The sequence below is a fragment of the Carica papaya genome, chromosome 4, assembly GCF_054855325.1.
Source record: "Carica papaya isolate Zhongbai chromosome 4, ASM5485532v1, whole genome shotgun sequence".
NCBI classification, from domain to species: Eukaryota; Viridiplantae; Streptophyta; class Magnoliopsida; order Brassicales; family Caricaceae; genus Carica; species Carica papaya.
The window spans coordinates 13,547,897-13,564,714 of NC_142312.1; the positions used below are offsets into that span (position 1 = coordinate 13,547,897).

At 36.4% G+C, this 16,818-nt stretch overlaps 2 protein-coding genes across 3 annotated transcripts; both read right to left on the reverse strand.

The window, feature by feature from the left end:
• Window positions 1-247: 247 nt before the first annotated feature.
• On the reverse strand, window positions 248-1,865 carry LOC110812393 (uncharacterized). Of its 2 annotated transcripts, XM_088217893.1 has the most exons (2): window positions 1,073-1,865; window positions 248-610 (listed from the first exon to the last, which is right to left on the reverse strand). In XM_088217893.1, the coding sequence occupies exons 1-2, from the start codon at window positions 1,652-1,654 to the stop codon at window positions 575-577; spliced, it is 618 nt and encodes a 205-aa protein (XP_088074019.1). In that variant the 5' UTR covers window positions 1,655-1,865; the 3' UTR covers window positions 248-574. The 2 variants fall into 2 exon arrangements, with proteins under 2 accessions (XP_088074019.1, XP_021894857.1); XM_022039165.2 differs by having other exon boundaries at window positions 248-1,849.
• Window positions 1,866-11,601: 9,736 nt separating this feature from the next.
• LOC110812384 (phosphatidylinositol 4-kinase gamma-like protein) lies at window positions 11,602-15,100 on the reverse strand. Its single transcript, XM_022039152.2, has 2 exons — window positions 12,923-15,100; window positions 11,602-12,179 (listed from the first exon to the last, which is right to left on the reverse strand). Exons 1-2 carry the CDS (start codon window positions 14,291-14,293, stop codon window positions 11,802-11,804), a joined length of 1,749 nt encoding a protein of 582 aa, XP_021894844.1. The 5' UTR covers window positions 14,294-15,100; the 3' UTR covers window positions 11,602-11,801.
• Between the last annotated feature and the right edge of the window lie 1,718 nt (window positions 15,101-16,818).

Here is a 16,818-nt window from a genome sequence, read left to right on the forward strand (position 1 = left end):
AATAAAATGAGGGTCTTGATCACCCATATAGTTTGGATCAGCTGACTGCTGAGAATTGGGATAAAGCTCGGTGGAAGATAATTTATTTATTTATTTTTTTATATATATTTTTTTAATTATCTGAGTCAGTTTAGTAAAGATGATACTTGTATTAATTTTTCTAAAAAATATATGTTACTAATTCATATATTTTAAATTAACGAAATTGTAGAAAAATAATATAATGTTTTTTACGTGGCAAGAAAAATAGTGTAATGTTTTTGTTTGATAAATATATATGATGGATGAAGTAATCAGGAACATAAATATTAAGCTTACATGGATCAAACTTCAGATTTTGTTTTCATGTTTTGGGGCCCCAATACTTCAAGCTTGCAATACGTAAGGTGAGGCGTGGAACTGCTCCAACGAAAAAGTCAAAAAGTAGGAAAAAGACGGACGCAAATCTCAAGGTAGTGTGTACTACTGAACAGTGACGTACACTGAATCATGACTTGCTTTGCTGTATCCTTCTGCACTCTCCACCATTTTCTTCTTTCCCCACTCACAATTTCCTCAATTTTCAGACCTCATTTTATTGTTTCCAAATGTTTGGTGAAGATCCCCAAACCTGTCATCCATCAAATTTTTCTTCTTTAAAACCTAATCAAATAAGCTCATCCCTGGACCAAACTCTCAGTATTCTCTCAGTCTCAAGACTATTCAACCAGCAAAGTAAATATTGACTAGCATCCAACTTTACTTAAACCTCAATTAATCGAACACACCCAGATATCAATTATGCTTCTTCCTACAATCTTCAAAATCTTCACCTTCATCAACCTCAATTAGAAACGAAAATACCCACTTTCCATAAACAAAAATCTAAAAACTACTTAAGTCTTACAAGCCATAAAACCAAAAAAAAAAAAAAAAAAAAAAAATATTTTTACACTTCCAACCTTCTTCAACGAATTTGGACATATAGAATCAACAACTACAACTAACAAAAACACGCCCAAATAAAAAAGAATAGTTATTGCTGACTAACTAAACATTAACAGTGGAAACCCAACACAGATCCATCACTCACAGCAATGGCGACTCTGCATTCAGCTTTAGCCTCAACGTGGTGGGTAAAGAAATGCAAAACCCTCACTCGACCGGCCATCTCCATCCTCGATTCTATCTCCAAAGTTGGTCCGACCCGGTAGGGATATCCGGGTCCCCCCAACCCGGTTGGTACCGGCCCTGCAAAAGTGGCTGCCTGTGCGGCAGAGGCGGCTGCCCCAAGCGGGAAGGACTGAACGGCGAAGGTGGCAGCCATGTACTGGGTCTGACCGGCCTGGATCTTGCCGGCGGGAATGAACATGAAACCCACTTGGCCGCCGGAGTAAAGGAGCTGGATGGTGCTGTCGTAGTGAGAGAAAACAGCTCTGTTGGGGTTGTTGACGGTGACGTACTGAGAGAAAGTGAAGCTGACGGTGTTGTTGGAGACGGAGAAGGAGGGAAGCTGGACGGCGGTGACAGAAATCTTGGGGTCTTTGGGTTTAAAGACGGTGAAGTATACTATGAGGATAATGATGAGGAGAAAGATCAAGAAAATGGTGGCGACTATGCAAGAGGCAAGATTTGTACGGCCTGAGTTAGGCCTGTGGCCATGTGGTTTGCTCATATTTTTCTGGTTCTGATAAGATATTTTAGTATTTGTTCGTGATGAAAATAAAAGTGAAGAGAGAAGGAGAGGGAAGGGAAGGAATCTTGAGAGAAAGAACTCATAAGGGCGTGTTTGGGAATAATATAAATGAAAGTGAAATGAGTATGAATAGTAATCATTGATGATTCATATTAAAGACTGACTTTCTTTTTCTTTTTGTTTTCTTTATTTGTTTCTTCTTGGGTATTTCTTTCGTCTTCTACTCAACTCAAATCCTCAGCTAGAGTCATGAGAATGCTTTCGGCTCAAGGGAGGAAACAAATTTTTGGATATGTTATTCTCTCCACGGTTATAATTATCATCTATCTTTTATATTTCACTTTTTCCCCAGAAAAAAAAAAATCGATTTTTTTAAGAACTAAAGTGAGATAAGACTTAAAAGTCCAAATTATACTTATAATATATGATGATAAGCTAGGTGTTGTTGACACAAAATATAAATGTAAAAAACTAGTTATGTAGTTCAAAAAAGTAAAAAAGAAGCAAGTTGTGCGTAGTGCTACTGGAATTAGGCAGCACAAATTTAAGTTAGGCTAATCACCAAGCTGTAACAAGTCTCTCAATAAAAAATCTAGTCCTAGTAATTTTGTTCTTCAACCATGTCTGTTGTAAAAGCCAATTTACATAACATATTTGCACATTATTTTTCAATATCTCCAATGAGATTTGAGGTTTTTAACCAAAACAGTTCAAAATTTAATTTTTTTGTTATTTCTCATTTGTGATTGTTACATGATTAGACATTTAACATTAAAATATTTGTATGTTGTTGTATGATGTACATCTACAGGTTACATAACATGTATGATAATTTTCAAATGTCATCTAAACTGGAGTTTATTTTGTTAATTGAGATATACAAATATTTGAGGCGTAATCATTTTGAATTATAAGTTACACAATAACTCAATATAAAAGATACTCTCATATTTGATTAAAAAATTATTTCCAATAGCTGTAACTGTAACGATTCCGCAAATTTAAAAGAAAATATATAATAATTTAAGTGCGGAAGCGAAATAAAAGATTAAAATTTACATCTCTTACACAATAACTTCAAAGTACTAAACAGTATTACAGAATGAATACTCTAAAAGAAACACGAAAAATAAAAAAAGTAATGGAAAATAGAAAGTATCTAGCATCTACTCGCAATTTTCTTGCGGATCGGGCTATCGAACCAGGTACTCTTGATCTGAAATGGTTAAATAAAAGATGAGCTACACTATCCCAGTAAGGATATCACACTATATCAGCGACATAGAAGCAAATGTTTGTATAAAATTAAAACAACTAATGAAGCACTAAATTTAGCAAATTCGTTTATCAATCATAAAATCATTTACCGTTCACTTATCATAGTGCAATTTATGAAAACAACCTATAGAGACAAAATACCATACATATCATAACTTCATGAATCAGTAACATAGAACATATCATAAATTCATATCCATTAACAATAAACCAAATCATAACCGTTTCTCATTTCACCAGCCTACTAGTATCCATAGGGGTTCATAGGGGTGTCCCCGCTACACGTGAACTCTTTCCTTTAACAATCTCAATTACAAGGTCGTCCCCATACCCCATTCAGTATGAGCGACAAGACATTAAACCTCAATACCTCGTCCGGTATGAGGGTGAAGCGGGCCATCCCCATATCCAGTCCAGTATGAGCGCCAAGTTACCACTCCATACCTCGTCCGTTATGAAACAACGTTCACGGTAGGGTTCTCACTGTACCCGATCCATCCACCATCTCCTAGGATATCTAGTAAGGTTGTCATTCCATTTGTTTATTTGATCATACCCCTTACCTATTTTCCTTTAGTCTCCATTACAAAATCAAACATAATCACATAAACAAATAAACATGCATCTGGTAATGCAATCATATCTCAAATCCTAAATCAAAGAGTAGTTAGATAAGACAGTAATACATGCATTTAAACCATAAAATAGATAAATCAGATACTATCATACTTTTAGACTGTAAAATAAATCAACAGAGAACAATGTCCGGTTCGAGCTCCATTAACAATCTGTAATTAGTTATGCACATCTATTTAATTTGTACAAAATTAAATAGATACAGTTAGATTTGATTTAAATTTTGTTTTTAATAACTGTAACTGCAACAATTTATATCTGGACTTCAGACTTGCTAATGTAAAGCAATGGATTGGGAGCATCTAAATAACAATATTTCTTTTATTTTAGTGTATATGATGCATAGTTTAGGGACTATATTTGCATTGCACTAATAGTTTTTAACTAAATGAATACTTTTTCAATTAACATTGAATTTAAGTCTCATTTGTTCATCATTTTAGTTCTTAGAATTAATGAATAAAAAAATAAATTATTATTATGCTCAAACAACTACCAAAATAAGAAAATATTGGATCAGCTGGACAACAAATGTAATGCCCGGAAAGAAAGAAAAAAAAAAAAACGCGGGCGCCGTCAGCAGCCACGTCAGCAGTCCTGCCCAACCAGGACCTGCCACGTGGCAAAACCACGTCGACCGGGGACGGGCCACGTTGGCGATCTGCGTGCGCGCGATCGGACGGCCCAGATCAATCGCGCGCACGGACGGCCCAGATTTAATCGCACGGACGTCCCAGATTTAATAAAAAACGGACGGCCCAGATTAAATCAAAATGGACGGCTAAGATCAAAAGGCAAAAGGGTATAAATAGAACCCCCACACCAGACCACAAAACCCTAGCCGCCTGCCCTCGCCGGAGAAGACGAACCAGAGCCGGCCGCCGCCACCCGCCGCCGCACCGGGGAGATTTTCGACCGTCGATCGAGGTAAATTTCATACCCCCGACTCGTTTTTCCACGTTAATTTCCCCAGTGGCCAAATCGGAGCCAAAATCCCGGCCAAACGGCCGGAAAACACGGCCGAAAGCCAGCGGCGCCGCCACGCCCCTCCTCAGTTTTTGCCTCCGATGAGGCCCTTCCCGGCCTCCGTTTAATGCAATTTTTATATCACCGTGATCACCATTCTTTTCTCTACAGGTTGATCGGAGCCGAATCACTAAAACACGAACTTCACCGGAGAGCCGCCGCACCCGAGAGCACCGCCGCCGGTAAGCTTCGGTTTTCCGTAAATTTTCGGCCCCCCGAGGGCCGTAGGGTTGTTTTATCACAGGAACCAATGCGAGTGTGGCCGAATTCTACCGAAAACGGCCAACCCGAGGCGAACCGCCGCCGCTTGCGGCGGCGCCGTCGCCGGAGCACGGCGGAGCCGCCGTGCCGGAGTTGCGATATTGGCCGAAAGGGGCCCTGGGCCTAATTTGGGATTTTTGGGAACACGTGCAGGTACCAGTAGTGCGTTTCAGTTCCCCGGGAAAAATTCAGGGAAAATTAGGGACAGCCTACAGGCGCACTGTGAAGCCGTGTTCGGACCCCGAAACGAGTAAGGACCCCTCACCCTATTTTCTATCACGGTATTAAAGTTCAATAATGATAAAACGGTATTTCTTGAATCAACGAATGTGTGAAATTGCTTAAGGTCGCTAATAGAACCCGAGTCTAGTGTGTTTGTCGGTTAACTGTTATTTGGCCTGTTTTACAGTTTTAAATGCAGCATGAGGTTCGATGTTTTCATTTTATAGTTTCGTGTGCATATTTTACTGTTTTATTGATTATGAATTGAATGACTAGGATATTGATGCTGTATGTTGTCTGTTTGGCATAAATTATCGTTTTGCTTGTTTGTATGTGATTGATAATGCTGACTGAGGAAAAAGGAGAATGAAAGATTATGTAAATGGAAAATTGTATAATGTGGTCAGCCTTATTAGATATCCTGGGAGATGGTGGACGGACCGGGTCCGTAGGGAACCCTACCGGGATTGTGGTCTCCCATACCGGACGGGGTATGGAGATCTTATGTGTTTTGGCGCCCATACCGGACGGGGTATGGGGACGACCCGTTTCACCCTCATACCGGACGGGGTAATGAGGTTTATAGTTTGGCGCCCATACCGGACGGGGTATAGGGACGGCTCTGGAATATGATTTCAAGTGTTAAGGGTTAACGGGTAGCGGGACCCCTATGGATCCCTATGGATACTAGTGGGCTGGTAAACGAAGAAAAATATATTGTGTAATGATTGAATTACGAGAGGCTTGATAAGTATTATGTTATACAGTTTATATATGATTTCATGATGATGATGATGTTATTGCTTTCGTATATTGTTTTTATGAATTTCACCGAGGTAAGTGAATGGTAAAGGTTTTATTATTGATAAAAGGATTTGTTGTAAATTATGCTCTATTGGTCTTTTTGTGTTTTCTACCCACTTTTACCTCCGTGACGGTGAGATATCGTGATGTCTTTACTGGGCTGGTGTAGCTCATTCCTTATTTAATCATTTCAGATCAGGAAGACATTGTTCCCGAGCCGGTTCCGCAGGAGGACGACGAAGGGGACGCCTAAAGACTCCATAGTCATATTCGTAGCTTTTACTTTCAAGTTTCTCCTTTAGGTAGTTTAATCTTTTATATTGTGAGCACGTTTTTAGTTTTAGTGTAAGGGATGTTAATCGAATTTTTGACTTCGCTTCCGCATTTGACATTTTTAATATACATTTCATTTTAAATTTCCGGGGCCGTTACAACAAACACCTATCTTGATCGAGAGACAGACTTGGCAATGCTAGATTTAGTGAATGTTAACCACAAACAATATAAAATAGGATCAAATATTTGATCAAATTTATGAATGATTAAAGAATATATTCAATCATTAAACTTTTGAGTTTATTGTTATTATGTAAATAAGAAAAAAAGATCCTTAATCCTATATAACTATATAAAGATATTTTTCACTATACTACAATATTTCTTACATAGATTAACTTAAAACCTGCTTGTGATACTTAGAGTATAGGTTTGGTATGTAATTACTTACATGATTAGTCTCATGGCTAAGGCATTGAGGATTCTTTTTCAATATACTCTATGTTTTCAAACTCTGCAAAATATTTTTTCAAAAAGATTAATTCTATAATATTCTGCAAGGTATTTTTGGTTAGAGTTCTCTGTAATAAATTACTCTATTATAATTTTTATGTACATTTATTATGTTAAGCCAAGCGACTTATTATATATCAATTAATACTAGTCATCATTAGCTAGGGTTTACTATGGTATCATGGCCGTGACCTTCAAAATTTTCTGTGATATTCAATATTTTATTGCTTTTAGATAAATAAATCTAAAAAGTTTCAAATTTATTAAAAAAACTCATTTATCACACATTTGCTCATAAATACATGTCATTGTATAATTACGAAAAGTGGGCCAAAATTGTGAAACCTAGAGCTCTAAGAAAATAAATTACAATACCTATGTTAGGTTATGAACAATCTATATTATTCACCTAAAATATGGCTTTATTCATACAATTTGTCTGAAATGGAGGCTCCTATTTTTTATAATCTTGATTTATTTTCTACAATAATTTGAATGTTTATTTTTTCTTTAAGAGTGAACAATCTAAAAAATTCTCAAACTATTTAAAGGACTTGATTCTCATGCTTACTCTATCATAGATTTCGTTATTCAATTACAAAAAATGGACCAATGTTACAAAATTTTGAGTCAATAAATAAATTTTATTACCTATGCTAGCTTCTTGTAACTTTTATAAATCTTTTTGTCCTATTTTACAGTTTGAGGATTGCACATTTGATTGGCTATATTGGCCTCAAGTACAAAAACCTTTCTCTTCTTACACTATAAACTATATAAAGTTTCTGAATTTTGAACGAGATGTTGCATTGCTTAAATTTTATGGGTGGGACATTCCGGTCGAATGTACTTGTACACTTCATATATCTACTATGCTTCTGAAGAAGGGAGCAGAGCAAGATCTTACTCCTTTTGCCACTAGAAGCATCATGTGTAGAGAAACAATGAATAAGGAGTCCTTGATTGATGAGATAGTTAGAGAAACAGAAAAAAAATTCAGATTCGGAACGAGATGTTACACTGCTTAAATTTTATGAGTGGGACATTTTAATCGAATGTTCAGATAAATTCATGTCCATAAATTTTATATTTTAGATACATTTTGTAATTTTTAAAAATATATAAACTTTTGTTCATTTACATATTTGAATTTAATTAATTTATTTTAAATCGTATAAAATTTTGTTTTAACCTTTAAGATATAATAAGATGTTACAAAAAATGAAATAATTATAAAAATCAAACCTTTCTCTAAAATAAATTGGAATAAACACTCTCATTTTAGGAGAAGTTTGACAACTACAACTGATTAAAATTATACTACTTATTTTGTAACACCCAAAATTTTTATTGTATTTTATCTTATTTTTATTTTAATTTTTATTAGAATTTTTTTTAATTTTATTCTATTTTAATATTTAATTTATAAGGTTTTAATTTAATTTAATAGAAATAATAATAATAATAATAATAATATAGGGTAAAATTATTTTTAGAATTTAATTGAAATTGATTTTGGGGAAAAAAGAGTGAAAATTTGGATTATGGGAGTGTTTTTGAAAAGAAAATCGAAAACCAGGGGGTCAAAACGTAATTTAAAAAAATAATGCCCCGTCAGCAGCCCCTTCAGCAACCCCGGCCAACCAAGACACGCCGCGTGGCAGGGATGCTGATGCGGGAAGCCACGCGGGACGGAGACACGTGGGCGATCCGCGTGCGCGCGATCAGACGGCCCAGATCCATTCCCGCACGCACGAACGGCCCAGATCAAAAGCGCGCAGGACGGCCCAGATCACATCGCGATCGACGACCCATATTTATTTCTAATTTAATCGCAATCGGACGGTCCAGATTAAATCATGATGGACGGCTCAGATTAAAAGGGGAAGATTATAAATAATCGCATCCACACCCAACCCCAAACCCTAGTCGCCAGAACCCTCGCCGGAGAAGACGACCCAGCCACTGGAGGAATCGGCTGCCGCCACCCGCCGCCGCAACGGAGGATTTTTCGGCCGCCAAACGAAGTAAAATTTCTCCCATTGGCTCATTTTTCGATGTTGAACCTCCTTGTGGCCAAATCGGAGCCAAACCACTAGCCGATTGGCTGAAAAATACCGTCGAAGTCCAGCAGCGCCGCTGCGGATTTTCTCAGTTTTTGCCTCCGATGAGGCCTTTTTCGGTTCCCGTTTGATGTAATTTTTATACCACTGTGACCACCGTCCTTTTCTCTACAGGTTGACCGGAGCAAAACACCAAATCACAACTCGCGCCGGAGGAGCCGCCGTACCCGAGAGTTTCGTTGCCGGTAAGTCTCGGTTTTCTGAAATTTTTTGGCCCACCGAGGGCCCTAGAAGTGTATTATCACAGGAACCGAATTCGGCTGAAAACGGTCAGAAACGGCCAACCCGAGGCTGATCGCTGCTGTGGGCAACGGCGCCGTCACCGGAGCATGGCGGAGCCACCGTGCCGGAATTCCGAAATTGGCCGAAAAGGCCCTGGGTCTGATTTAGAATTTTTTGGGGACATGTACAGGTACCAGAAGTGTGTTTCAGTTTCCGGAGAAAAATTCAGGGAATATACGGACTGCCCGTAGGTGTAGTGAGAACCCGATTTCAGACTCCGAAACAAGTAAGGATCTCTCACCCTATTTTCTATTACGACATCAAAGCTTAATAAATGATAAAATGGTATGTTGTGAATTAATAGATATGTATAATTAATTAAGGTTGCTAATGGAGCCCGAATATGATGTATTTTTCGGTCAGTTGTTGTTTGATTTATTTTACAGTTTTAAATGCAGTATGGTGCCTGATGTATTTATTATATGATTTTGTATGCATGAATCCCAGTTTCATTTATTATGTTTTGAATTATTGTGAACCCGATGTTGTGTTGCCTTGTTTGGTGTCCATTACTGGTTTACGTATTTATGTTTGATTGAATAATTGAGATTAAGAAAAAAATAAAAAAAGGTATGTGAATTAATAAATAGATAATGTCGACAGCCTGACTAGATATCTTGGGAGATGGTGGACAGACCGGGTCTATAGGAAACCCTACCGGGAACGTGGTCTCTCATATCGGACGGAGTATGGAGACTTTATGTGTTTTGGCGCCCATACCGGACGGGGTATGGAGACGGCTCGTTTCACCCTCATACTGGACGGGGTATTGAGGTTTATAGTTTTGGCGCCCATACTGGACGGGGTATGAGACGGCCCTGGAATTAAGTTATTAATCTGAATGGTTCACGTGTAGCAGGGACCCCCTATGGATCCCCATGGATACTAGTAGCCTGGTAAAAGAGGAAATTTGTTGCCTGATGATTGAAATACAAAAGTATGATATGTGTTATGTTACAGAGTGTGCATGATCTTATGATGTTTATGATGTTATGGTTTCTTATAAGTTGTTTTCATAAATCTCACCGAGATAAGTCGATAGTAAATGTTTTTATTATTGATAAATGAGTTTGTTATAAATTATGTTCTATTGGTCGTTTTTGTTTTCTACTAACCTTTACTTCTGTGACAGTGAGATAGTGTGATGTCTTTACTGGGTTAGTGTACCTCATTCCTTACTTAACCATTTCAGATCAGGAGGACTTGGTTCCCGAGCCCGTTCTACAGGAAGACGGCGAGTAGAAGCTTAAGAATTTATTAATTTTTCTTATAGTATTCATTCATAATATTTCCTTTAGTTAGTTTATTCTTTTATACGCTTAATTCGTTTTGGTTATTGTGTAAATGATGTTAATAATAATCTATTTTATTTCGCTTCTGCACTTAGAATAAATTTATACATTTCCTTTTAATTTTCGGGGCCGTTACATATTTATTGAAAATTTTAGATTTTGCAAGTTTGATTAATTTATTTTAGAGAAAGTTGTATATCTTTTATTATTTATATCTAATTTTCTCTGGTAAGATCATCACATGGATGTTATTATTGATTGCTTGTTTTTTTTTTTTTCTTTTTCAATACCCAACAGCTAATTTATAGCCAAAATTTTTTTAAAATTTAATTATTTGAAAATCTAAAAATAAATTTACACAATGCATCTTAAAAACAAAGCTGGTTTTCATATTTAATATTTTTATATGTGATCTGATTTATTCATCTTATCAAGAATTTTCCTATTGAATTGAAATTTGATTTTTAAAACTAAAGAAGTTATTGTTATTTTTTTTGAAAAATGGGAAGAAAATCTGTGACTTATGACTTATTATTAGTAATGAGATGATAGGAAAATAATTAGGGATAGTTTTAGAATCTGAGGTAAAATGGTCAAAGGATTTCTTTTTTTTTGCCTTGATAATGGATATATATGTATATATATTTAGAAGATGATGGAGATTTTTTCTTTTATTTTTAACCAAAGAATGGCTAAAGATTGTAAATAAAACTATTTCTAAGTAGAGTTGAAAGGAGATCGAATTAAACAATTAATTCCTAATCTCCTAGACTGAATTGGGAATTGATCCACTGCAATTTATCTATGCATGTCTAATGCATTTAGAAGTAAAAAGTAAGATGATTCAATTAAAATGTTAATTTTGAGTAAAACACAATCATATGAGGATCTGGAAGAGACAGAGTGAAGGATCTATTTTTTGCATAAAGTAAATGGAACAGCTTCAAACATCTGATCCACACACAAATTCTGGGAAAAAACAACTCAAGTAACAAATATCAACACCATATGAAAAATAATCTTTTTTTCTTCTTTAATTATATCCTTCCATTCTTGCTGGCTATAACTCCTTACATATATATGGTATTTACTGGACTTCAACTCACTTGTGAACATATATAAATATGGGACTGACTCTTTCACACAAGTTTTTGAAGCTCCCACTCGAGTTGAATTCGACCTACAAAACCTTTAGCAAAATTCCGCACTCGAATTATTCAATATTATCTTATATTTCTGCTAAGCATCCAAATATAGTAGTAATTTTGACACAAGTGAGAAGGAAAATGAAAGCTTCTGGCCTACATCAACAATATAGGCCATCCACAGTCCTTAAAACCTGCAGTCCATCCAAAATGGACCAGCCATCCAATTAATACATACAAAACATTTGTACCTAGGAACCAGATCACTTTATTTTGTTAGCTTGTCCAGCCAAAAATCCATTATCTTGGAAACGGTTTCAAGAAATGAAGCTTCACTCATGTCGGGAAGCAGGGAATCCTGAGCTTCATGGACTATCTTCTCAATCAAGGACTCCTTATTCACTGTTTCTCTACACATGATGCTTCCAATGGCAAAGGGAGTAAGACCTCGCTCTGCTCCCTTCTTCAGAAGCATGGTAGATATATGAAGTATACGAGCACATTCAACTGGAATGTCCCACCCATAAAATTTAAGCAGTGCAACATCACGTTCAGAGTCCAGGGACTTTATATAGTCTATGGTGTCAGGAGAGAAAGGCTTTCGTGCTTGGGGCCAGTAGAGCCAATCAAATGTGCAATCTTCAAACTGCAAAATAGGACAAAAAGATTTATGAAGAGCTAAAACAATAATCTTTTTCTCAGTTCTCGGGGGATTAGATTTCAACAATGCACAAGCAACTATTCATTAGATTACTAACACCACTGAAACTATCGATCATCCAGAAGATGTCCAGATAAAAAAATAATAACAGAATATGGCAAATCATGTCAGGTCTTCCACACAAGCTCTACTGACTGCATATCAATTGTGATCAAGCATAAAATAACAATCACCAAACAGACATTCAAACTTCGATCTTTTCTCTAAACTGAAAACTTTGCCTAAAAATATGCAAATTCCAAGACAAAACAGATCCAACATTCCAAATAGAAGTCTATGTGAAAGTCCAATTTTAACTGTTTATTCATGTTTGCATTTCTCTTTAGCCCATCTTGCTGATCCACTCCCACCTTCAATACAAAAGTTCAGGCAAAAATACTGCTTTGCCTGGTCTTGACACTGAACTTGAGCATTTTTCCTTGTCAAATCTTAAAACCAGAATTTGAACCCAATTTGAGCCCCCCCTTGTGTGTGTCTATGTATCTTGTCTGGATTAAGGCAATTGCTCAGACAACAACTCCACTATACCTTAATTTCAAATGGCCACAAACTATGATCTTAGATTGAAAAATGCTTGTCTTACCAGTTGATTATAAAAACAATGACGCAAAGGATACAAACATTAAGAAAACAGACTTGTCATAAAATGAATAATAGAAAACACTCACATTCTCAGGCAAGCAGTAGCCATGATCAATTGGGATTAGCACGGTCTGTCCCTCATCCCCTTTCCCAATCAATAGGTTCCCCCCATGCCTGTCTGCATTTGCCATCCTTATATCAAAAACACTGATCTTATGCACCTCCTCTACAGGGAAAGCTCCTGGACCGATGTCCTCACAACACCCATAATTCTTCATGAACATTTGCAATGACCCAACTTTAACATTCTTGGGTGCATGTTGGTACCCTTCTGGATGGTTAAACCCTTTGTGCAAGCATTGAACCATAACTGTAGGGGGTACACCAGCAAAGCCCATGACCTCATTGGAGCATGAGTGAAGGCCAGTACGTGGGTGGTCCAATATATATGCTGCAACTTCCCTCAATGCTCCTTCTCCTACCCTTGTTCCCCTTTTCAGTCCTTCACCCTCTGTTGACAAGGGTAAGCCATTGGGGTTATTCATAGCCATGGGTTCTTCATCCATAGGCTTGAACACAGAAACATAGTTGAGACCCGCTGAATCCGGCATGAAATAAGTTCCTCCTGTTCCCTCGGATGACTTGATGGGTTGATTACCTCTCCGCAAACCATCATAAGTAGCCTTAATCATATCCCATATAATGGGAGGAAATGTAATCTTGGGGTTAACAATAACCGGTTCCAATAATAAACCTCTATCTAATGGCTCCTTATTTACAATCTGAAGCTTCTCAGATTGGCTCTCTCCTCTGTCTACTACACTATCTCTTCTCTCATTCAGGTCAGCTGCAACAACTGAGAGCTCCAAATCTTTCTCAACAGGCTTAGCCCTCACTTTTGCTGATTTTTTGACCAGCAAATGGAGCACGGCATCACTGTCCTTGCATATATCGTCAATGAGCCTTTGATTATCAAGCCTCTCTCCATTAAAAAAGATTTCTTGATCATCAACCTCAATAAAACCTTTCCCCTTCTTTGCTATCTTTTGCTTGAGATAGCCAACGTTTTGATGACGATCAACATGAAACTCGAATTCCTTCCCACAAGTGGCCCTAACAGTGGTGAGCAGGAGGTCAGAGAGCTTCAGAACCAAATGCAAGACGTTACCACCAGTGACACCATAATCCTTGACCAGACAATCATTGCGTGCCAATTCTCGGCCTCCAAAAACGAGCTTCTGCTTCTTTACTACAAACCCTTTGCATGTCTGAATCCTTAGTTTCACTGAGGCTATTGAATCAGACTCCAACACCCGCATTGGAATCACAGAACCAGAAACACTAAGATATATCAAGATCGACTCGCTTGAGCGAAGTCCTGGCTGGCTATCGAAGTAACCACGAGATTTAACCGATTCTTTGCAAATCGGGCTCAAAGCAACATCGGCAGCAGACATTCTTTAAAATTATTACAAACCCAAAATACAAACCCAAGTCCCTCTTATTCGCCTAAAGTAAGAACTGATCGATAGGTGTCAATGGAAATACCCGTCAATCAATTTGATCAAATGATCAAAATATATACACAGCCCATAAAAGCAAAACTCAAAAATCTGTACAGAAAATCTAAAATCCCTGCAGAAACTGAAACACCCAGCACCCTTTTTCCCACAAAATTACAAATAACAAAAAAGAATCTAATATCGGTGAAACCCAGAAGCCAAAAATTCGATAAAGATCGAATCTTAAGCTCCAGGGCTTGGTATTTGAAACTTCGCGGATTAAGGGGAAGGTGGGGGCTATGGCGAAAAATAATTTGCAATTCTTGCTGGGGGCCAAATCTCTAAGAGGCAGACAACGAATGTTACCAAAAGGAAAGAATCAAAAGGAAATGGGCGGCAAAATGGGAAGTGAAAAATCGACGAGAAGCGGTGGATGGCGATTTACATGGCGACTAATTGAGCGCAGGCCATCTTCCCAGATGAATATTACTTGGTGAGTACGTTTTTGATTCAAAGAAAATGGAGCGGGCTTCTCGTCGATTTCTCTGATGAAATAAAAAAAGTTTTCGCCGAAGGAGAGAGGAGAGAGAAAAAGATTTCGGAGGAGAGGAAAACGGAAATGTAGCCGTTGGGTTTATATAAAGGTTTGACCCAACGGCTTTGACGGGTGCAGCGTATGTTTTGAATGGATGACAATGACGCCGTTAAGTGTTTTCCGTTTAAGAGAGACGGAAAGTCTCTTAAGCTGCCATGGGAGGCAACTTTGTTTTCGTTAACCAAAACGTAAATGTCCTTCTCACCGTTTAAAAATTACTGACTGAAATTTATATTTAGAAATTACAATTCCAAGTTTGGGTTTGGATTTGGATTTGGATCATATTTTGCTGTAAGGATTGACTCATTTGACATTTTCAACTGTAATTTTCAGTTATGGGAAAAGTTTTTTCTAAATATATTAATTACAAAGATTTCTTTTTCATTTCTATATTATATATTTGGATATAAATACATATATTCATAAAATAATTATTGATTAGTACAGATATAAGTTTAGTGGCATAATAAATGAATTTCCTGAAATGACTAAAGGAAATTAACATAATATTTGTTTTACAGTAAAAATATTAGAAAAACAAATATTATGTTAAACATAAAATTAGGGGATTGTACTTAATTTTATGATTAAATCCATAAATCACCATTAAATTTAGTAATTATAATATTAAAATCACTATAATACTTATTTATTTAACAGTAATACTCTGTTTAGATGGAGTGATCTTTGATCATTTAAATAAGATATATATATATATATGTTCCTTTTTATTTTCTTTTAAATCAAATATTACTTTTTTTTTCCTCTCCTTTTCTTTCTTCTCTATTTACTCATGCATAGTGGTAAAAATTATTTTATAATGATAATTTATTTATTTAAAATATATCCCTATTGAATCTTTATAAAATTTATTAAAATAAATTAATAACTAATATTATTTAAAATGAATTTATAAAATTTAACTTTTTTTTTTTTTTTTTAAAGTTATGATTTGACAACGGACCACTTTTGTTGCCGTTGCATACGAAAAGAATTCAATACTAAAAAAGTTCACTTATTGTCGTTTCGTGCATTTAACTTGACCATGTTTATGGACTCTGATTTTTTTTTTTTTTAAATAAAAAATTAAAAAAATAACAATTGAGTAGAAACAATAATAATTAAAAAGAAGGGTAATCATTAAGCTAAATTTTAACAAAAAAATATTTTAATGATTATATAATAAATACATACTAATAACAACATAACTAATTGTAATTTTTGATAGTTCCACTGAGAATACATAATTCAAATTTAAAACATAAACTTTTATGAAAAAAATAAAATTATACAATATCTTAATAACTACACATAAATACATGACATGCAAACTTAATTTGGTCTGACTGAAGTAGGAAACTTCTTTGAAAAGAAATGGTGACCAAATTCACCCAACCACCCTACTCAAAATTCAATGTAATCAGATTGGGATTTTGATATGATATGCAAAAAACCAAAGCTTTATATATATATATATATAGATATAGATATAGATATACGTTGTGCTCCATAAACCAAGAGAAGTGGGGTAGTATAAATTGCATAATTTTTTAATGGTGGTATGTACGATATATCTGGATAAATCATTCTTCATCATGTTTTCATATGAGCCCTGCACTACACTTTACACCATTTTATGCACTTCGAACGGATCTTGGAATTTTTTTAAGGTGCCATTTTATTTATTTATCTATCTACCTCTGTAGCGCCCGGGAAATTGAAGAAGAAGAGAAAAAAAAAAAAAAAACGCGCGCGCGCCACGTCAGCAGCCACGTCAGCAGATCCAGTCAGCAGTCCTGGCCAAACCAGGACCTGCCACGTGGCAAAACCACGTCGACCGGGGACGGGCCACGTTGGCGATCAGCGTGCGCGCGATCGGACGGTC